The 23,003-nt window shown below is 41.6% G+C and overlaps 1 protein-coding gene across 6 annotated transcripts in view; it reads left to right on the top strand.

Moving 5' to 3' along the window:
* The window catches only part of PHACTR3 (phosphatase and actin regulator 3), a 267,248-nt gene that overhangs the window by 231,805 nt on the left and 12,440 nt on the right, over positions 1–23,003 (top strand). For all 6 annotated transcript variants that reach the window (XM_042466347.1, XM_042466344.1, XM_042466343.1 and 3 more), the window contains one exon: positions 17,875–17,930. In XM_042466347.1, the coding sequence (XP_042322281.1) occupies positions 17,875–17,930 (56 nt within the window). The remainder of the gene's footprint in view (positions 1–17,874; positions 17,931–23,003) is intronic.

Genomic DNA, 23,003 nt, shown 5'->3' with positions numbered 1-23,003 from the left:
CATCTTGGGAGTAGCCAGGTATTGCTGTGAATGCTGATAGGAAGAAAATCAACTCATTTGAGTTTTGTTGCTGGAGAAGAGTTCTACAGATACCATGAACTGCTAAAAAGACAAATATTTTTTCCTAGAAGCCAAGATACTAAATGAGGCTGTTGTACCTTGAACATATCATGATAAGACATGACTCACTAGAAAATGCAATAATAGTTGGTAAGAGAGAGGGCAGTAAAAAAGGAAAACTTCTTTCTAGATGGAGAGATTCAATCAAGGAAGCCACAGCTGCCCTGAGTCTGCAAATCTTGAGCAGGATGGTTAAGGATAGGGTTACTTGGAGGTCTCTCATTCAAAGGATTGCCATAAGCTGAAGTTGATTTTAAGGCAGCTAACTACAAGAAGAATACTTTTAGGCCAAGGGGTAGGTAACTCCTCCAGAGCTAGGGGTAACATTCCAGATTGGTTAAACATTTGTTTTTAAGTTTCTTTTCTTTTTCTTTTTTTAAAAAATGCTTTCCTTGTAGGAAGTCTTATTGGGGCATCTAAAAGAAATGCTTTTTTAACTTTCAAAGCCTTCATTATCTTCCTGAGTGTTAGTAGATTAAAGGGCTACCAAATGCCACACTTAATTAATAAATTCATGTTTTATTTCATGAAATAACTTCATTGAATTATTTCTTAGTATTAAAAAAATCACCCTCATACCTATTAAAATTAACGACAGCATTATAAATAAATGTCTTAATATTAAACCGTAAAATTTTCCTAATTATTTGTAATTCATTAAGGTATATCTAATTTAATATATAATTGCTCTTTCCCAGCCAATGCATAACTATAGTTTTTTGGGCTATGAGGCTGGGTTCTAGAAGAGTTTATTCCTGATGTTTCACCAGCAGCTGTGGCTGGCATTTTCAGAGAATATGATGTCCATAACATCTTGTAGGCAACAGTTTAGGAATCACTGGTCTAAATGCAATTTCAGCTGTGCATTCGTGTATCTGTTGTTTCTATTGCTCTGCTTCTATTGATATTAAGTAATTCTGTTGTGATGCACAGTGTTATTCTAGTGTGTTACTTAAATTACCTCTTCCTCCCTTTGAGAGCAAGTGTTAAGTAACTTTTGAGGTTTTAAAAGTTTTCAATACAATAATATAAATAAGCAAAAGCATGTTTTCTCATAGTCACAGAGAAATCACTGTGATGACATTATGGGAATACTTTCTGTAAGCTTCCTTGACAGACCATATGGCTGTCTTGTTGATTTTTATCTTGTGTCTTTTAATGGGATTTTAAATGGTTTGAATTCTATGGACTGCTTAATTCCACAGAAAATGCACTTCTTGTGTTAATAAATCCAGAGGTTTCTGTTTTGGTGCATTTGAAGATAAAGGTGTTTCACCAACATTGATTTTTGCCTCAACTGACAAAAAATATTGCAGTGTATTCTACTATATTAATTATTTATATCTCCCTCTCCCCTGCCCCAAGCTGGAACTCAAAGCAGCTTAAAAATAAAATAGACAAAATACAAAAACAATACATACAGAGTTATTTTTAAAATGCTGTTAAACAATTTGGAGGATCAAAAACAAGTTAAATTAAAAAGCAAAAGATAAACTTAATAGTTTTTCCATACTCCGGCTCTGCCAATGAATTGTGGCTTTGGCATATCAAATCTAATGAAAATAATTGTCCATACTATTGCTTTGTGTCATTCCATGGGGCTGGCTTTATCCTGTGGCAAGCAAGCAGTAACCATCATTTGGCTGGAGCAGTGTTTTATAACACCACACAGACTTTTCTTTTCAGACAACTGAGTTGGCCTCTACCTGGATGAGCCAGTGTGAAATCTGAGATCCTCAGGTCAGTCCCTGTAGCATGTCTCACCACCTGGAGAGACCAGGTTGGTGAGTACATGAGACTGCTTTCACTGTAGTAATGCTTAGATTATGGAACTGCATTTCAAAGGTATTTTGGCTCCATCTCTTTTGAGCTTCCTAAGGCAGCCCAAGACTGTACTGTTTTTTTAATGGCCTTTGGTCCTTAAAATCAGGATTGGCCTGAGGTAGTTTATAACTGTGTACATGTTGCATACCCTCCAGCATTTCACAGATGAAAACCAGGACATGTGTAGCCAAGCAACATCAGTGTGGTCAAAATGGCAAAAATTATTCACAAGGAAGAGCACAAACTAGGAGAGGGTGCAGCAGTTTGCTTTTGACTGAACCTATTGGGAACAGCAAGGTCCCACCTGTTCTTCCCCACAGCTAAGTTCATTGAGTACAAACTATTTTGCACTTTGAATTCAGTATGCAGCAAACTAAACTGAGGACAAAGAGGGAAAGTGGGAGAGGGAGAGAGAAACTGGGACATTTTAAAAACAGCCGGACAACTGGGACAACAGAGGATTAATTGAGACAGTCCCTGCCAAATTAGGATAGTTGGGTGGTATGGTGTCATTATTAACATTTTAATTTCTTTTTTGTTTTGATTTACTTTTAAATAATTTTTTCTGGTTTTCATTTGTAGTCCATCGTCTCAGGAGCCCTAGCAGCCTGAGAAGCAATAAACACATCTTACAATAAACAAGCAAATTTACAGACTTTGTCCCAACTACATGGCAAAGCATGATACTCAGGTTGCCTGCCATGTGATAACAGCTTCCATGTGGACCGATGCAAAGCAGTTTCCACGTTTGATCGACTGCTCTGCATAAGATGGCCTTTAAGTCTCATTGATTTCAAAGGCACTGATTTCCCAGTGAGTATGCAGAAGACTGCAGACACAGTGGGAATATATGTACTGTGCCTATTAACTTGGTGCCATCAGAGGACACTCATTGCACTGGTGACACATGTGTTGCATCCACGCCTCTGTTTCAGGGAAGGCACACAGGATTAAAGAAACCATCAAGATCCCAGTGTAATGGGCTTGTTTATCACTCCCTCACATCTGCAAGAGCACAGTCCTATTAACTCAGGTCCAGAACTACTCTTGGGGTTTGTTAATTCCTGTAAATGAGCAAAATAAATGTCTTCTCTCTCTAGGAGGTATCGACCTCTTGATTGACAGACACATCATGTCTATGTGGAAATGAGGTTGGGGGTTGCCAAATATATTGGCCCACCAGAGAAAAGTGTTGTTAATTAGCAGGTGCTCCCAGGGAAAGGGCTCCCCGGTTTGGGAACTATGCATTCAAAAATAGCAAAAACATCCAACAGCTTTACCAGGTGAGCTTGGGGGGTAAATGTTGTAGTGCTGGGGCTGTCAGTGCCATGTGACTCAGGACTGCCATTGGTTTGTGGAACAGTCATGCCTCAGAGAGAAAACGAGAGTGAGAGCATCTACTCCTTGTACCCTATTTGGACACAGAGTTGTGCAAATCCTTCTGCAAGGTCCTTGTCTTTGCACAAGAAAACTCAGAACTGTGTCCAGCACACATATATGACAGATTGGCTTCCACTGATTTGAAAGGAAAATGCAGATTTAAAGTAATTTCCAAAATTACTTTAAAAAATCAAAGTCAGTGGCAGTGTTCATGAACATATATTGCAGGCAGCATATCTGAAACAACTTGAGGGAACTGTTTCTTTGCATAGCTTATGAAGTCAGACTGCTATCCTGGGACTGCTATCCTGAGCAATTGAGTGCCAGCAAGAGGTAGAGAAAGAGCCTCAAGTGGATATGCCCATTCCACTTTCACACACCATACACTGACATCCATTAACATAAATATACTACACATGCACCCAGTTCATTGGCTTGGGGATTATTTGCCACTGGTTTGAGAATTCTGGGAATTATTGTCCAAAAGGTAATTTTTCCAAGTCCTGTTCACAGCCTCCTACGAACTAATCCATGAAGGCAAGTTGGTAATAGATGTGTTGTTCCAAATGAGGCCCAAGAAAATGTCTGGTTTTCAGTGTTGAGCTGGGAGATGCTCTTATCTCTGATCATCTGACTGTCAGTAAGACTAGCTTCTCCCTATCAGGAATAAGAGTCTGGAGTTGAGGAAAAAAGCTGGTGGGCTGGATAGGAAACCTTCATGGGCTGTATCTGTTAGAATAATAGAGTTGGAAGAGACTGCAAGGGCCATCCAGTCCAATCCCCTGCCATGCAGGAAATCCAAATCAAAGCATCCCCGACAGATGGCCATCCAGCCTCTGTTTAAAGACCTCCAAGGAGGGAGATTCTCTGAGGGAGTGTGTTCCACTGTTGGACAGCCCTTACTGTCAGGAGGTTCTTCCTAATGTTGAGGTGGAATCTCTTTTGCTGTAGCTTGCATCCATTGTTCTGGGTCCTAGTCTCTGGAGCAGCAGAAAACAAGCTTGCTCCTTCCTCAATATGGCATCCCTTCAAATATTTAAACAGGGCTATCATATCACCTCTTAACCTTCTCTTCTCCAGGCTAAACATCCCCAGCTCCCTAAGTCATTCCTCATAGGGCATGACTTCCAGACTCTTCACCATTTTAGTCGCTGTCCTTTGGACACGCTCCAGTTTGTCCACATCCTTTCTGAATTGTGGTGCCCAGAACTGGACACAATATTCCAGGTGGGTCCTGACCAGAGCAGAATATAGTGGCACTATTACTTCCCTTGATCTAGACACTATACTTTTATTGATGCAGCCTCAAATTGCATTAGCCTTTTTAGCTGCTGTGTTGCACTGTTGACTCATGTTCAACTTATGGTCTACTTGGACTCCCAGATCCCTTTCCCCGTCACGTGTAGTTTCATTCAGCCAGGTGTCCCCCATCCTATATCTGTGCATTTCATTTTTCCACCCTAAGTGCAGTACCTTGCATTTCTCCATGTTGAATTTCATTTTGTTAGCTTTGGTACAGCTTTCTAGTCTATTCAGGTCATCTTGAATTTTGATCCTGTCCTCTGGGGTTTTAGCTACTCCACCTAGTTTGGTGTCATCTGTAAATTTGATAAGTATGCCCCCAATTTTGTCCTCCAAGTCATTGATAAAAGATGTTGAATAGCACTGGGCCCAGGACAGAGCCCTGTGGGACCCTACTGGTCACTTCTCTCCAGGATGAAAAGGAGCCATTGTTGAGCACCCTTTGGGTTCGGCCAGTCAACCAATTACAAATCCATGTAACAGTTGCCTTGTCTAGCCCACATTTTACAAGCTTGTTTGCAAGAATATAATGGTGAACTTTGTCAAAGGCCTGTTAGGGATATTAAGAAACAATTTGAATAGTTGATTATTGTGGCGGGATACACACCGCCATTTAGTACGTATACAATACGTACTAGGGTTAGGAAGGGGCGTTGCTTCCGCACCCCCCTAACCCTAGTACGTATTGTATACGTACAAGATGGCGGCGCCCCTTCTACATGGGCGCCGCCATCTTTACGTACTGGACGCACAGCGTCCAGACGTGTCGCGCCGCTTGTGACGTAGCGAGTGCGCCCCTGGCGCCTCGCTACGTCGCAAACGCGACTTTAAAAGAAGCTCCATTTTGGAGCTTCTTTTTCGGTCCGCGCGGGAGTCGGGCCGTGTGAAGGCTCCGGCTCCCCTGCGGACCTACTGGCGGCGGCGGCAGACCGCCGCAAAGCGGCGGTCTGTACCCCGCCTCAGTATCTCATATCTGAACTTTCTGTATAGAATCACATTTTCCACAGTGTTGATAGATGGAAGCTGAACTTCCTATTGGCCCTTTTCACTGTAGGAAAAAATGCTTTACATTTTTTTACTTATTCTCACAACAATCACATGAACTAAGCAAAGCAAGAGCCAGTGAGCTTCATGGCTGAGGAATAATTTCAGTCTTTGTCTCTCACATCTCTAATCCATTGTCTAAAGCACTACTCCACACTATGATTACCATTTAAAAACAATAAGGATGGGAGTAACTCTGAAAGTTTAATATCTGAGAGTGACCTAAGCATTTAGGGGCAGAACAGATGTGGGCTGCCCTCTTCAGCGCTGGATCGGAGCCACAGCAACTGCACTCCATGGCCCCAATCTCGTGTTTTTCTAGGGAAAGGGCACCCTTGGCACTGTGGCAGCACTTTTCAGCACTCCTTTTGGCATGCTGCATGTGAATGCCACACCAGAGAAGCACCACAATGCCACCTGCTATACAGTCAGGTAGTGGGCATGACTCCAGCATTTAGGTGGCATGGAGCCATGCATTGTGCAAACACCATGCCCCCGTGCTCTCCTGATGCCGGCACTTACTGTACTGCCTCCTACTTTCAGAAAATTGTGAAGGCCATAGTAAAAACAAGTTGAGGAAGTTTGGGATTAATTAACTAAGCACCATGTGGCTTCACCAGAATTAAAGAAACCATTATTTTATATATTTAATAGTCTAACACCAGTTAAGGGAGAGGGTAAACATACATTTGGATGTTTCAAGTTTTTTTTTTCCATCTACCAAAGGTCACAAAAAACCCCACTTTAAAAGCAAATTGATTTATTGTATGTTCTGGCCACCAACCAAGTTGTTCAAAGAACAAACAATTATATTTAAGTAGAAATGATGCATCTCCAGTTTACAGAAGTAAAGCCAGAAGCTGCTGCTGCAGTAGCGCTGTGTGTGTGTGTGTGTGTGTGTGTGTGTGGTGTTAGGACAAAAGTAAATGTGACACCATTGCCTCCCTTAAGTACAACATCTCAGTCAAGTCTTCAATCTCAAACTGGGATATTTTTTTTCAGAAATCCTTGATATGATCATCACCTATTGCCTCATTGCAGTTTTCCCATTGTCAGTCAGTAAAGGGAATGGGGGAAATGCATGTCACCTTGCATTTTCATATCTACTAATAACATACTCATTCTCTATGTAATAACTGTGGACCAGTTCTTACATAGCCAAAATGGCATGCTGTATGCACACTTAAGGGGGTAGATGGGAATAATCAGGCTAAGGAATCCTTGGGGCTTTAAAGAACTACACTCCTCCCTGAGGAGGAATGGATATATTTAAGAGGAATGGAATGCTGATTGAATGGAGGGAATAAAAAGAAAAGCAGGGAAAGGAGGAATGGAATGGAGCATCCAGGAAATGAGGAGGGCAGAAAATTGCCATCTCAAGCAGGAAGACTCCACACTGCCAAAGGATAGTTCTTTGTTTTGTTTCCACAGGTTCCATGTGTCCCTTACTCAGTATTACAGGGAAGGCCTATCTGATTCTACCCTAAGAGTAACCACAGCAGCCTGCATTTGGTGATGGCACTTGGTTTGCAGTTCATAATGCATTCTTACCCCTGCATACATGTGTGTGCATGGTTTTGTTTTGTTTAAAAAAAGATTACAAGGAAAGGGGTGGGGGAAAGAAGCAAAAAGTAGGGAAATACATAGGATTAGGTAAAGAGGGGGACTGCACTACAGGTAGATTGATTCAAACAGGGAAATCATGGCCCTGAGTTTGCAAGACCTGAGCAGAGCAGCTCTTGGAGGTCTTGTCCTAAGTCAAAGTTGACTTGATGGCATATAACAACAAAATACATAGGATCCAAGCATCTACTTCAGGTAAACATTGGTTATATGGTATTGATAATGTTTCTCTGTATCATATGATGTGGATGCATTCATTGGTCACACCTTTTTGATTGGCTGTATTACAGTGTTTACATTTTATATTGGGAAAATCTGTGATATTTGTAGACCCACGTGTTCTTTTAAATTACATCCCTGTGACATAGAGTTTAGTGTTTAGGTTAGCATGGCTGGATCCTGTGTGCCCTTAGTCTTGCTGAAAGACCTTATACTCCCAAGTCTGGAAAAGTTAATATTCTCTTTCCATTGTTCCATATTCTAAAGATCTCACGACTTTATCCATGGATGAATTCCCTTTTATCATAGACATCAGCTTAAAGAAAATGTACTGATGGAAATATGGTTAGCTTATATCAATGTATTTGCCTTGCCCACACTCTTTCTCTTAAACAGAAAAGGAATCCTTTTCAGTGCCATGGCTACATTTCTCTATAGTGGGGAGAGGGCTATTGCTTTCTCTCTCTTAACTGGCCATGATCCTTTGCTTTTGGGAAGCATGCTGATCTCAAAGGGCAGGGGCTGTAAACATGAGAACAATGGGAATATTTTCACTCTCTTTTTGTTTCTGGCTCCCCACTTGCCCTCCTCTCTTTTTTCCCTCTTTCACTCTATTTATCTTGTGGGGGGGGAGTGGGAATCAACAGTGAGTACAGCATGTTCTACACTGAACGCTGAGTAGTTCAGGGACAGTCCCTTGTTTACTGAGCCTAGAGAATAATCCTCACTGAACCAATGGGAAAAAAATATAGCAGTTTGTTCAATCTATATATGCTAGCTGAGGTGTGCTATCATAATAACCATAATTCAGCCACCAGCCCTTCTTGAAGATGTTTTCCACTTCTCTCCACATCGCATGCAGTAATTTTGAGCACTAACTGGCATTTAAAGTTCTCTTTGTATTTCATGTGCATTTTTTCAAAAAATTGCATCAGCAGGGCCCAACATCAGGACTTGCTAACTGTCGAGTTTGCTGAAATCCTGGGGAAATCTTCTCCTTTGAGAGTACCATCTGCAATGGGAGGACATCTTCTCTTGGTATCAGGTTCATTGGATCATAAAAGTGGAAGAGACTTTTGAGGTCATGTAGTCCAACCTGTTCCTTGGTGCAACATCTGCAATACAAGATGGGGTTATAGGTCTCACTGTAGAAATAGGACAAGTGGTTGGCAATGAAATGGTAGTCATGTTGGAAGAGGGGAGGATGCTCCTCCCTTCCCTTACTGTGCTAAATGGATCATGTAACAATATCTTTTGAGTTGTTGCAGAGCTTCTACCAGGGAAAGTATGCTGGGCTACATGGACATATGTCATAGTTTCAGACTATCTGAAGGACCATATCTTTCATATCTGAAGGACATATCCTTACTGGACTGAGCTTCTTGGCGAAGGCCTTTCTCTCAGGCCCAGCACTCTCAGACACATCTTGTAAGAAGCCAAAAGAGGGCTTATTGGTGGCTGTTCCCAAGCTTTGAAATTCACTTTCGGGGGCAGAAGGGGGGAGTGTCAACTGTCTGTCATTAAATGAAAACTTTTTTTAAAAAAACTGATTATTTTATTGTTGTTATTCTTGAAAACTTGAGTTTGAGGGCTGCCTTTCCTGAATGTGAGCTTTTTAAAGTCGTATCCTCTTGAAATTCCCATAAATAAATGTAGGGAGAGGAGCTATTTCTCAACCACACAGTCACATTATCTAATCCCAGGGTATTTTTCATGAGTTGTTAGGAGTCTCAAAAGCCTAGCTCTCTTTTCTGACCCCCCCCCCCCCCACCTCCTTTTGTTTTTCTTTAAATGAACACTTCAGCATTCCAAACATTGTGGAGGCTCAGTTGTCTTTGTTGGGCCATTTGCATGTTTTTTAAAATAACATTGATTTTCTTTTCTTTTACTATATGTAACTGCCACCTTCTGCATACTTAGAGATTTTTTTGTGTGCCATCATGCTTACTTATGGTGACCCTGTGAATGTGAGATCTCTAAAAGTTCCTTGTTGGAGTCCTCTGTCACAGTGCACTTTATGCAACATTAAGTATACTTAGCTCCATAGCAGGGTTGCTAAGAAATCCTGTTAGTGAATTGCAAAGATGTGTAACAGAACATTGCTGAGAGTATTCTGAAGAGCTATAGCACACCCTAATCGGTGTCCTCGTGCACAACAATCCTGTTGTGTTGATGCAACAGGCTATTGTACATTGGTCCAGATACTCACCGGTCACTTTGCTGGTTCCCCTACATAGTAATGTGATACAGCTACATAGTAATGCAACTCTTTCCTGGATATGGACATTATGGAGCTACTCAATTCTACTTCATGTAGATATAAGCCCACTTACAAAAATGCATGTTCCCCAGTAGGATTCCACCCTATTATTAAAAGTCCTGCTTAGGTTTTGCAAACTCAGAACTGCAGCTTCTTTTATTGAGTCAATCTGTCTGTAATCCAGTCTTTTTTTCCTGCTACCTTCAACAGTTTCCAGCACAATTTGCCTTTTCCAGTGCTTTCTCACGTACCCTAAGTATGATAGTCATTTTGGTTTGTAGTGAAAAGTCAGGCTTGATTTGCTCTTGAACTCACTTACCTATTTTTCTGATAGTCCATTGTATCCATAAAATGCCTCCAGTTGCATCTTTTGAACAATTTGCACCACTGTCAGTTTTCTTCATTGTTCTGCTTACACAAACATACATAGAAATCAGAAATATCATGGTGTTGATGAGTATGACTTTGAGGTGCAATTATCTGTCTTTATATCTGAGAATATTATGGAATCTTCAGAGTATATAGAAACCACTTCTCTGTTTTTGGGTGTCCTGATTTCACTTCCAAATTGATAAGCACTCAACCACTTCAGTTTGTCATGAGAGGGAATGACGAATAATGGACACTTGTGGATTGTAAATTTGCACTTTGGGCCAATTTGTGTTAGCTTTGTGTGAACCATCTGCAAATGTAGCCAAATAAGGCAGTGGAGAAAACTGTCCCTAGTTCATCCCATCTAAAAAAATAATCCTTGCAAATAAAAAACAAAAACAGGGAAAGCAAGGACACCAAGAAGAAACATTCTAGCCTAGCTCAGCCCACATTGTAGTAGCTGTATTATTGTTGTTGTTGTTATGCTTTGCATCTGTCACCTGATGTGGTACAGCCCATTCCACCATTTTAAAATTCTAACACAACATTCTGTGTTTAGGCCTAATCATTCTAAGCTCCTGTCTCTGCTGTCCCCAAAATGTTCTGTGATGATTTGACATTGGGACAAAAGAAGAGATTGCAGTACAGTTAGGGAATCCTCACTCAGTGACATGGGTATCCATGCCTATTTAGGATAAAGCTACATGAGCATACCCTTCAGCATTTCACAGATGAACACCAGGATGCCTGTAACCCATGAGAATGTGGTCGAGATGACAAAAGTTATTAATGTAGAAGAACAAAGTAGGAGACGCTGCAGCCTGAGCCAACTGGGAAATGCAAGACACCCCATTCCTTTACCCCACTGAGTTAATTGAGTGAACTTGGTTTGCAGCAACTGAAGTAAGCTGAGCAGAAAGAGGGAGCATGGGAGAAAGAGAGAGAAACTGGGATATTTTAAAAGCATCTGAACAAGTGGGATGACAGAGGATTAATTGGGATTAGTGACTGCCAGATTTGGACAATTGGAAATAGTGCATGAGATAGTCAGCTCCACATATATAGGTGAAGTTCTGTTATATGATAATAACATCTGTTTGTCCTGGCATAAGTTTGCTTCTTACACATTAGCCCACCTCGCTTTGTATTTGGTCGTTGAGAGGTAAACACGCTTCATTTGGAAGGCTAATTGTTCAGGCATGAAGCTCTGTCGGAATCTAAGTGCTGGAAGACTAATATACTTCTAATTTTGATCCAGCTGTCTTCTGTAATTTGACTCACACATGGTTGAACTGATGCTTCCTTAGACTCAAGACTGGGAGGAGAAATGAATGTGGTTCTTCTAGCACAGTATTTTTTACAATGACCGGCAGCAGTTATCCAAGGTTTCAAGCAGGATTTGCCTCATCTGGAGATACCAGGACCTGAATCTCAGATCTTTTGTGTGAAAAATATGTTCACCTATAAAGCTATGGTCCTTCCTCGAACACTTCTGTAGACTCGACCTTGCTTTCCATTGGCTACCAAAGGAGTGGCACATATAATTGTATGGTGTAGAAATTGTGTATACAGTTTAGACTAGGAAAGGAAAATAAATTCTTATTAACAATGGTGTTTTTTGAAAAATAAATTTATCCAGTGCATGGATAAATCTGTCCAATTCAAGAGAGATTGTTAGGGGAAATGCCCACATTTCTGTGGAGCTCCATCATCAAAAGTATCAGATTCTTTTCTACTGTATTTTTAAACTTTGTATGCATGAAAATGCATATGAACAGACATGCATATTTGGAAAAGGTACATAACCACACATTTGTCATGTGGGAATACATTCAAAGCATAGATTAGGGGAAAAAAAATCTGTAAAGCATTTCTATATTATGAAAAGTGGATACCAAAGTATTCAGCTATTTACACGCAACCATTATTTTTTAATAGGCTCACAAACTAATATGAACCTAGGATGGGATAGGAATACTGGTGAGATTGTGAGAAATGCAAAGAAAATGGAACTAAACGATTTTCAGATCAGTGGCTTAGACAATTAACTGGGCTTTAATATGTACATTCTACCATGGCTATTTGAGTAAATCATGTCTTTGGATTTAGCATGCAGGGACATGTTCATAAACTTCAAATCCCAGGCTTGGATGCTTGCTGTGCCAAAGGGGATTTGCTTGTAGGATAAGGGACAGTGGGGGGGAGGGGGGGTTGAATTGTTTTCCACTTCACATGTGGAAAAATGACCCACTTTACTTCTTTATGGTTGGTGTTTGGGGATGCTGAAAAAGATGAGATAGATATACATCTGCTGCAAGACATTCTCTGTATTTGTTGCATAAACACTGTGTTTACTTTGTGGAAAATAATAATTGAAACTCTCTGGGTTTCAAAATAAGAAATCTGAAGCTCACAATGTTAATACACAAAGCTTTAATATTCATATATACTCCTAGTTCTGCTTTTATCCCAACCATATTCTTAGACAGGCATTTAATTCCCCTCCTGATAGTGCACACCTCCCAATCCTGTTTATATAGCCTTTGTAATCTAATGTAAAGCTTCTGAGGAAACCTATACACAGTAGAAGGGACTGTTTAAAATTGAGTGAGTGAGGGCAATGTGAACAACGGGTTGTGTGTCCCTTTGATTTGGAGATAAGCTTGCAGCATAAGTCACTGTCAGCTTTTAGAGATTGGGCAAAGCATAGTATTCTCTCCAATGAAGCATTCAGAACTGGGGTTTGAAAGATCTTCATTGTGGAGTGTGATGGTGGTAATGGTGGCCACTTGCTGGAGGTGAAGGCAGCATTCTGTTTATGGCTTGTGCTAGGGATGCCTGCAGTTATGCAAGCACAAGTACTTTTTGAGAGGTTGTACAAGGAGGTGTTCAGTACTTCTTGACGTAGTGCCTATCCCCTAGTGCACAGGGACAGCCAGAGGCTCCCAAATGAGCTCCAGATCCCAACCATTGATTTATCATAGGGTACACTGGAGCCAGTGTAGTGTAGTGGTTTGAGCATTGGACTATGACTCTGGAGACCAGGGTTCGAATCCTGGCTTGACCATGTAAACCCACTGGGTGACCTTGGGCAAGTCACACTCTCTCAGCCTCAGAGAATGACAAGGGTAAACCCCCTCTGAAGAAACTTGCCAAGAAAACATAATGAAAGGTTCACTGTAGGGTCTTCATAAGTTGGAAACGACTTGGAGGCATATAACAACAACAAACATGGAGCCTGATCAAGTGCCCTTGCTCAACCATAGAAACAGGATCAGCAGCCTTTGCTAAAGTTCCCAGGAGTCTCATTTTGTACAGCATATCATGTATTGGGGAACTTAAAGTTTGGTTCGGTGTCTGGGTGATACAAGATGCTCCAATTCTCATATTTGATAATGGGTACCAGTTGCACTATCAACCACCAAGCATTTGGTATTTATGTAGCAAATAAAAAGACAAGAGGCCACTCTGGCCAGGTTACATCTTAAGATGGAGAACAGCCAAGTCAGAGACATTACTTCTCATGAATAAAATTGGTCTAAACCAGCCTTTCTCAAATAGTGGGGCGGGCCCCCCGGGGGGGCGCGAGGCTCCGAAAAGGGGGGCGCGAGGCTCTGTTATGCAGAGGTGTACTTATAACAATTTTATAGAAAAATGATACTATTTACAGTTGCATGGGGGGCGTAAAATGTTTTCTTCTTCCTAGGGGGGCCATGACAGAAAATAATTGAGAAGCACTGGTCTAAACTGAGATAGAAATTCTATCTGAGAACAACTGGTCTGTGCAAAATAACAGACAATAAGTCCTGACCAATTGTTGACAGATTTAGAGAGTGAAATCTAAATGCAGAGACTAGAGGCCAATGTAGCCATTAACACAATGTAAATGTGAGACAGAACAGACGTTTGATTTATCCCCTCAAATACTATTCTCATTGTTGAAAAATGGAAGGAAAGAAGTACTTCTGCTGACAATCCCCCCCCCCCCCCCCAAATTCAGGGTGAAACTTTTCACCCGGAACTACTTTAAACAAACATATCAGCCAGTATTTTTTGCAAGCATTGTGTAGGAGGTGTTGTAAAAGTTATCTGTGTGGTGCAGTTATCTCTAGTAATTTATTTACACATGCATGCCACCACTAGATATTGTAATTACTGGAATAAACACTTACCTGTAGCAGAAGCTTAAAGGATTTGCACATGGGTATATGAGCTGTACCTGTGGTGGTGAACCTATGGCACACATGCCCTCCCTGGCATACGAAGCCATCTCTGAGGGCATGTGGAGACAGTTGAAGACATGGGAGCACAGAAGAAGAGGAGGAACAGGCACACACCTGTTCCTCCTCTTCCCCTGCCCTCCTATGCCTTTAACTGTCTCTGGGGAAGTCCCACCCCTGAAAGTCTCTGTCTCTGGGGAATTCCCACCCCAGAGGTCGCACCCCCTGGAAGTCCTGCCCTCCCAGCACCAGGTGACACGCAGTGTGGGAATGCCATTGAGTTGGGCACTCCGTCTCTAAAAGGTTCACCATCACTGCTATATAGAGAGGTTCAGTAGTTATACATACCCATGTACAAATCCTTTAAGCTTCTGCTTTTGGTTGAAGCTAATATTTCCCTGGAACAACCCCTGCTCCAAAAAAGACATTTTTCTCATTTCTGAATGTCATCAAATATACAGTTGCCAATTTGAACTTGCGGGGGATCTCTTCCGGACCCCCTTGTGAGTTCAAAATCTCGTGCATATTCAAGCCCATAGGCTAGAATGGGGCGTGTGCATGAGGGGTGCACGCTAGGGGCATGGGCCCCATTCAGATTTATAGTGGTCACCCCTCTGCAAATTTCCAAATCCATGCATTTCAAGTCTGTAGACTTGGAAGGGTGACTGTACTCCTGTTCAAGGAAACTGTTCTATACATCTCAGTCCCTTTCTGTACAGAGGGATGTCCTCTTTCTTTTGTATACAGTGACATGCAGGGGTGATCTGTGGAAACCATTCTATGTATACTGTGTTTCCTCTGCACTTGGTAGGATTATGAATTTTTGCAAATTTTCCACTCATAGATTTCCACTTCAAAACATCTTTGCAAAATGAGTGCAATATTTTATTTTATTTTATTTGTATTTTGTGCAATACACCAACTTTCCATATATATATATTCTTGCATGGAAACACAGTCAATGAGCACAAGAGCACAAGGGCTGTACAGTGGGCCTTTGGTATCTGCTGGGGTTTGGTTCTCAGACACACACCCGTGGATACCAAAATCCTTGGATGCTCAAGTCCCATTATATGCAGTGGCATAGTAAAATGGTGCGTGTTATATAAAATGGGAAAATCAAGGTTTGCTTTTTGAAATTTATATATTTTAAAAATATTTCAAGCCATGGTTGCTTCAATCAGTGGATAAAAATATCTGTGGATATGGAAGGCTGACTGTAAAATGCAAATAAATAAATAAATAAATAAATAAAATTCAGAACAGTTTTGTACCAAGATATGACAAAACATGGTTTCTCACTGAGGAAATATTCTTTGTTTCCCTATGATATACATCAGAACTCCCCACCTGAGAAAAGCCCTCTCATGGGAGAAGAGATATGAAGGCATTGCCCAGCTGCATTGCCCAGTCTGCATTGCCCACCAGGGGCAGCACCCATACCCCACCACTGCTTCTGAAACTGTGACTATGCCATAGAGGGAATGCCAATGTTTCTCTTGTTCTAAAACACAGTTTCACTTCGAAGCATGCAGCATGCACATGTTAGAAGGCTGAATTTCACTTCTAATTTCACTGCTGAAGGTGCAATTCACAACCAGGTGCACGCTTGTTATAAAGTGCAACTGCGAGATTTCCTCACTGTTGGGCTGCTGAAATTTGGCAGAACAGCAGCCAATCCAGGAGTGCAGCAGGGGACACAAGAATTGGCAGGGGCTGTGTGGCCCATGGGCAATTACCTTGATGCTGACAAAAATAGTGCAGGGATCCCATTCAGATTCATGAGTAATTGAGGAGGCATGCGTTTGACTAGAGCTACTGTATATTGTCAGGGAGAATTCATTTCCAATGAGAATGTGAGCTGGAAAATCTCTCTTAACTGTCATTCCCAACAGGGACGAGGACAGTAAATGTGTACATAATGGAGTGAGGCCATTTCAAAAGACAAATACCTTCAGCAATGTGAATCATCCAGATCCTAAAACATAAAAGAATGGTCACTTACCCAAGGTTGATAGATTCTCTATTAGAATGAGCTTCCTTGTCTATGCAGCTCATTCACTGCCACTTAAACTGCTCTAGTCAGTCCCGCACCCCTAGGGACAGATTGGCCAAAGGCCAGATTGGGTAAAGGTGAGATTAACAGATTTTATTTCTGTCCAATTGAAAGTCTGCCAATTGAAAGTCTGGATCCAACCCATTCTATGCAAATTAAATGAATCCTGTATATAAATCATCTCGATGAATACGTATGTTATAGTATTACGATGATATCTCTTTCTGCTCTTTCCTTCCATTTTCATTTCAACATTAACACTGGATAATCTGTCCCTTTAACAGAGACCCTTCTGCAATGCCATTTAGTAATGCTCCCCTTTATTTATCCATAGTAACTGTGATATTCTGTTGCATGGAAGCTTATTTGGTATGAAAACCACAAGACAAAAATATATTTCTCGTTTTGCAAGCTCTGCAACCTTCTTTGCAGTAGACTTCTTGTTATCTGAAAACTAGAGAGAGGAAAATCTTAGTGTTTGGCAAAATCTGTGCCCTTTCTCATTCTCATTCTGGATGTATTTCTTTATTAATTTAGTAGCAACATCTATGAGCTGTGTTTCAAAAACTAGCAATAAAGTATCTATGAATGCCTGTGTGGGGGCGGACAATTATCCTGTGAGATTTTCAAGAGAGATATAAGCAAGTGAGCGTATCTCTTGGGGGAAGTCTCATTTAGGATGCAAGATCCAATGGCTATGGCTGTAATCATCTGATCTCTCAGAATCAATCCTGAAGCAGCTCTAGTAAAGGGGGAGGCATCAGACTCCAAGGGGATGCTTCGTGATGCTCTAAGCAGCTACACATACACACTCACACAACCAAACACACACACACACGGCAGCATGCTATTATATTCAGCGTGCTAGCAGGCTCTGCTGTCATAGTTTCAGTCGAGGAACCACCTGCACACTGAAGCTGTAGTATTTTCTGCTCAGGCTAAATGCTGTCAGGATGTATCATTGGTGATCCTAGACAAGATAAAAAACGTGGGGCTTCCAGAGACTCCAGAGGAGCAGCTGCAGAAGAAATTTGCAAGCAAGACGTTTTTATAATTCTGAATAGCAGCATCTCCAGAATCTGGGCTGTCTGAAGAGTACTAAGAGTACTACTGGCATTTTGCAGCTGTTCTTCTGAGAGCAGAGAAGATGAATCTGTGTTAGTGGGACAAACTGTAGGGAAAGGGGTGTCTACATGCAAAGAACTTTTCTCTCTCTGGAAATAGGAGCTGATCTTTGGAATGGAAAAGAGCAGAGTGGCAAAAAGCTTGTGTGATTTTGATTACTGCTTGTGAGCTGACCCACAAGCCAGCTCTTTTGCTCTCAGGACTAAGTAGACTTTGGCAAGAAAAACTAAAAAAATTAAACAAACAAACCCTGAAATACCTCCAATAGCCAAAAAGCCAAAAATCAAAGAGACAATGGTACAAAACGTCATCTTGATTTTTTTCCGCAGGCGACTGAGCCAAAGACCCGCTGTTGAAGAGCTAGAAAGAAGAAATATTTTGAAACGTAAGTACATTTTAGTGTGACTTGTGTTTCCTAATTGTTTCTCATGTTTACATCAAGTTGTCCTCTCACAAGGAATAATTTCTGTTTCTGATATGAAACAAGATTGATAAGCAGTTTCCTTCCCCCTTCTTTCATGGTCTGTTTTTCAGAAAGCTGCTGGATTTTTAGCCAATACAATATTTACTCTTAAAATGTATCTTTCACGAGCAGGAGCATCAATAAAGATAGTAGTTTAAATTAGTCTGTATTTTATATTTATCCAGCTGATATCAGTAGGAGAACCCAATATCTCACAGTGTCCGAAGTATTTTAAGCTCTTCATATTGTTTGATCTCACAAGAGACTTTTGAAGTATTCCACAGTTATTCCCATTTTACCAGTTGAGAACTGAGGCCAAAAGGTTAATCTCTCATTCAAAGACACCCACTACATCTGTTGCAGAGAAAGCCAGCTTTGACTTCCAAAACCCATTCTTGCAGTCCTGCTGGAAATTGTTTAGAATATAATTTTTTCTCTTCTGACTCAGTGTAACAATGACCTGGATTCAGTTTTGTTTGTTAAGCAACAAAAATTAAAGTATGCCATGAATTGCAGTTCATCACTTTTAAAAGTGAAACGTAGAAGCATCCAAGCAGAAAAGAGAGTTTTCTAGTATGCAAATCAATTGTAAAATACTCTGATCTTTCTATGCCAACATAAGTCATGAATTAAGACCATGAAAGGCATATTACAGTATCGTAAGTGCTTTACGATGTGTTTTGCCATCAAATTTCATCTGTCATAAAATTGAAGAGCAATTCAAAAGGTCATATTCAGGCAAACTGTGTGTTAGAAGTTCAAAAACTATATAATCTTGTTATTTTCAGTGATGTTTCTCAGGGCTACAGTTGCTGAACATCTCAGAAAACATCTCTGTAAACAGTATAGAGCAAGTAAAAGATGTTTTTATCTTGCTGGCCTCATGAACAGCGTGGGCATGTCACCAGTATCTTGCAGCTAGAAGACAGAAAGAATCCTGAACACATTTTCTTGGGATCAAAGCCAGTGGGTTTTTCACGGAATAAATGTGCATAAGACTGGCCTGCTCCTGATTTGTCCAAACGCTGCCATTGGTTTTATGGCTAGTGCTAGGTAGAATCTGACTTTTCCCATGAACTCACCTGGTGTCACTCTCTTGCATTCTCATCCACCTCCTTCTCACCATTTGCAAGAGGGGAACAGAATATGGACTACCTTACTGGCTTGTTAAAAGTAATAGAAAGTATATATGGCATGCTTAAATGCTATACTGGGGCAAATATCTTATATGCCTTTAACGTAGCATAAATATACAGTACACCAGCAGAGTTAACAATGAACTCCCCAATTGTACAGTTCAGCAGCATGACTTGGAGTTCATCCATGGGAAAAGAGTCAGTTAGCACCCCATATGCTAAATCAGATATGTTTGCAAGGACTCTATGTGTGCTTGTGGAAAGACTGGTTGCATAGCGGACTGGCAGATTTACCGCTGAGAAAGTGCAATTGCTTGTGTACCTGTGTCTATGCTAGTGTGGTGAACCAGGAGGATTCAGAGCAAAAGGTTTTTACTGTTATTTTCATAAATACCTACTTAGGGCAAAGGGGGCAATTTGTAGCCTCCAGATGTTCTTAGATTGTAGCTCCTGTTGGTTTTAGCCAGCTGAGCCATTAGCAAGAAATTAGGAAACTTCTAATCCAACAATATCTGAAAGGCTGGAAATTGTGCACTCCTGATGTCTGTGTGCATGTGTGTACTCTGTACTCCAGTTAGCTTGCCTCTAATCCACTGATCCAAATAAATGGTGCAAAAAGCTGTACAACAAAGTTCAGTTGTCTGTACAGGACTTTGAATTTGGTGCTTCCTTTCTGCACCTGTTTATGCAGACAGTCGTATTTATGGTAGTGAAGCATTAGGGAGAAGCAGAGTGGCAAAATGAGGCTGTATTCACCCCACCCCCAGCAATAGACATTGTTACAAATGACAGTGTCCACTTCTCTGGTGGGAGATGTGTGGAAATGAACACAGGTTGACACACATGTGGGTCTAGGTGTTGAAATGGAGGCTTCTCTCCAGTGCCTTGCTCTTGTGTGCATGGCGGTTGCACCCAACAAGGAAAGGCTTGCATTGAAATCTTCCTTTGCATGTGGATTGTAAGTAGTGGATCAGGGCAACCAGCTTTCCCAATAGTTTATCATGGGATGATGAGTCAAATGCAGGTAGCAAGGTGGTCATGCAGTTGGAACTAACAGTGCATTAAGACAAATGAACACACCTCCACACCAGTTTGACAGTGCCCAAATGTCACTTGTAGATAAAAACCACCACCCTCCTGCAGTTTCTCTAGATTGACTCCCATGGGAAATTCAACTGTTGAGTGTAATTTCCTTTCCCCCTTTCTAATCAAAGTTCTAGTTCCTGTGCATGAAAGATGGGCCCCCAGCCAAATGAGCATGCTGATGTATTTGGATGACTAGCTGACAGAAAGCTGTTGAAACAGCAGTTCCTCAGAAAAGACACAAGGTAGCAGAGCTGGAAAATGCTGCTGTTGGACCACCCCTTTCAGCTAGGATTAGGCAGGACCTTGGCCTGCTGGAGTTAAGTACAGCAAAGCTTGTAAAAGTGGGCTACACCTTCCAGAATCCCATAACCAACATTGCTTTAGTGCTTGAATGATTCTGGGTGCAGTAGTCCCAAAGGGTAACTTTAAACACTCTCTGGATAATAATTGTCTTAACAGAAGAATCATAGTTCAGTTGCATACAAAAGGTCTCAATTACAGTTCCAGTTAAGCAATGCAGGTTGTGCTTTGAAAACCCAGTGAGCCACTGTCAGAAGAGACAAAGTCAGATAGGCAAATAGCCTGCTTGTCTATGTGGTGTGGTTTCTTATATTTCTATTCCATGTTTGCTGTGCCCCACATAAATAACAGCAGAAAGCTTTCCTTTGATTTTTTAAAGAGCTAATTTGAAGTGTTGCCTTGTAGGCATATGTAATATAAAATGGAAGAAGTTTGTAGGACTGGATGATAGGGTGTTTTGATGCTAACCATACCCACAGCAAATACAAACAGTGGTACTAGTCATTAAAGTCATTTTTAAGTATTGAGTTTGTATACTTCTTGCAAGGGCCAGAATACTGTACTATGTTATGAATATGTTTCACTTGCAAGTAGGGGTTGTTTTAAATTATACAGTAGCTTCTATTTATCACAAAAATAATGATGGAAGCTGTAGTCCAAAGTGACTGGAAGGCACTGCTTTGGGGCATACTGGCCTAGGCAGGGATGTGCCATGACCTGTTCAGGTGCGAAACTCAACTTCCCAGGAACAAGTAGATGTTGTAATTGGCTGGTGCATACGACCTACTATAGGCAATAGCACACAAAGTTATCTTCTCTTCCTCCATATAGCCCAGTTCTCCACAGTCTCTGAAGGAGGTCTTTCCTTTACCTAAGTCCTCATCCTATTAAAACTGAGGATGCCAGGGATTGGCTTTGGGATCTTCTGCATGAAACGCATTAGTCTACCACAGAGCTATAGTGCTTCCCAAGTCCCTCCCTGAGGGCTCAGTGCAGGCGCAACATCACAGTGCACTCACTGCCAAAAAAAGCAATGTATGCTCTGCCGTTGTGGCTGGTAAGAACTGCCACACGTCTGAGTAACATTCAAAGTGATTCGGCTCTGGTTTTTTAAAGGTGTTCAATTTTAATGTGAAGTTCATAGCCTGGCATCTCCATCCCTCCTGTTTTTGTCCAAATGTAATACCAATCAGTCTGGGTGTGCTCTGGCAATTCTTTCAGTGTCGTGGCTAATTTAGAAACCTTGTCAAGAGAGAGAAGGTGTAAATTACACTCTTGTGTTTGGCACTGTATAGCTGGAGGACTTGTCTCATTAAGACTGATGGGGCCTGAAGCCAGACACTTAATAATTAATGGACACAAGGGCAGTCAGAGCCAGGCTGCTTTACAAAGCTTGGTCATTTTCCCTGTTACCCTGTATCATTGTGATACTATAAATCCCTGTCACAGTGCATAGTCTTTCTTTAGCATTACATTAGGCAATGTTTCTCCTTCAACAAGCCCAAGGAGTACATCTTTATCTCAAGGACAAACTACAAAGATGAGCTGTTTGCAAGAACAGAAGCTATTTGTGGCTGTTACCCTCCATTATCCCATTTAGACTAAGGATGGGTTCATATACTATTGATGCCATGTGGTTGCAGTTCCCCTGTGGCAGTATCTCATGCCATACACATCAGGATAATGGGACATTCCTTGCTAGCACCACACCTCCATGGCAATGATGTCAGGACCCTCTTCATCCACCCAAGCCATTTGTTGTATTAGTCAGATGCCACAAAAGCCACATGGGATCACATCTCAGGGAGGGGCCAGTAATGCATGAACTGGGGATTAAAGTAAGATGACCACATTTGCTTTTGTATGTATCGTATATACTCATCTATAAGCCAAAAAATGTATGCCCAAAAATGGACAGCAAAATCCCAGGTCGACTTAGGGGCTGTACAGACCGTAACCTGCAGCCACCTCTTTCCTCACTAGATCGGGGCCGCGCAGGGACGTAGCCAAGGGGGGGGGGGGGTTTTTGGGGTCCGGACCCCCCCCCCTTCCATTAGAAAAATGAATGGTGTGAGCTGCTGCGCCACTGCACCCAAGCCCCATTATAATGGTGGCACTTAGTCTGGACCCCCTCCCCCCTTCCTAAAATCCTAGCCAAGTTCCTGGGCCTCAGCAACCACATGCTGCATTCCCGATTTGGCTTTTCTGCAGCTCAAAAAAGCCGCTCCTTTCTGCACTGTGGAAAGGGCACCATAGCCACCAGCGCCACCCCTTTTCAGTGCTCCTTTGGCATTGTATCATCTGGATGCAGCACCATAAGAGCACCGTGATGCTGCCCATGTAGTGCATCCTTTCTGCACTGTGGAAAGGGCACCATAGCCACCAGCGCCACCCCTTTTCAGTGCTCCTTTGGCATTGTATCATCTGGATGCAGCACCATAAGAGCACCGTGATGCTGCCCATGTAGTGCATC

Source organism: Sceloporus undulatus, chromosome 4 (assembly GCF_019175285.1).
Source record: "Sceloporus undulatus isolate JIND9_A2432 ecotype Alabama chromosome 4, SceUnd_v1.1, whole genome shotgun sequence".
NCBI classification, from domain to species: domain Eukaryota; kingdom Metazoa; phylum Chordata; class Lepidosauria; order Squamata; family Phrynosomatidae; genus Sceloporus; species Sceloporus undulatus.
Note: the sequence above shows the minus strand (reverse complement) of the source record. Positions and strands in the feature narration are given on the sequence as shown.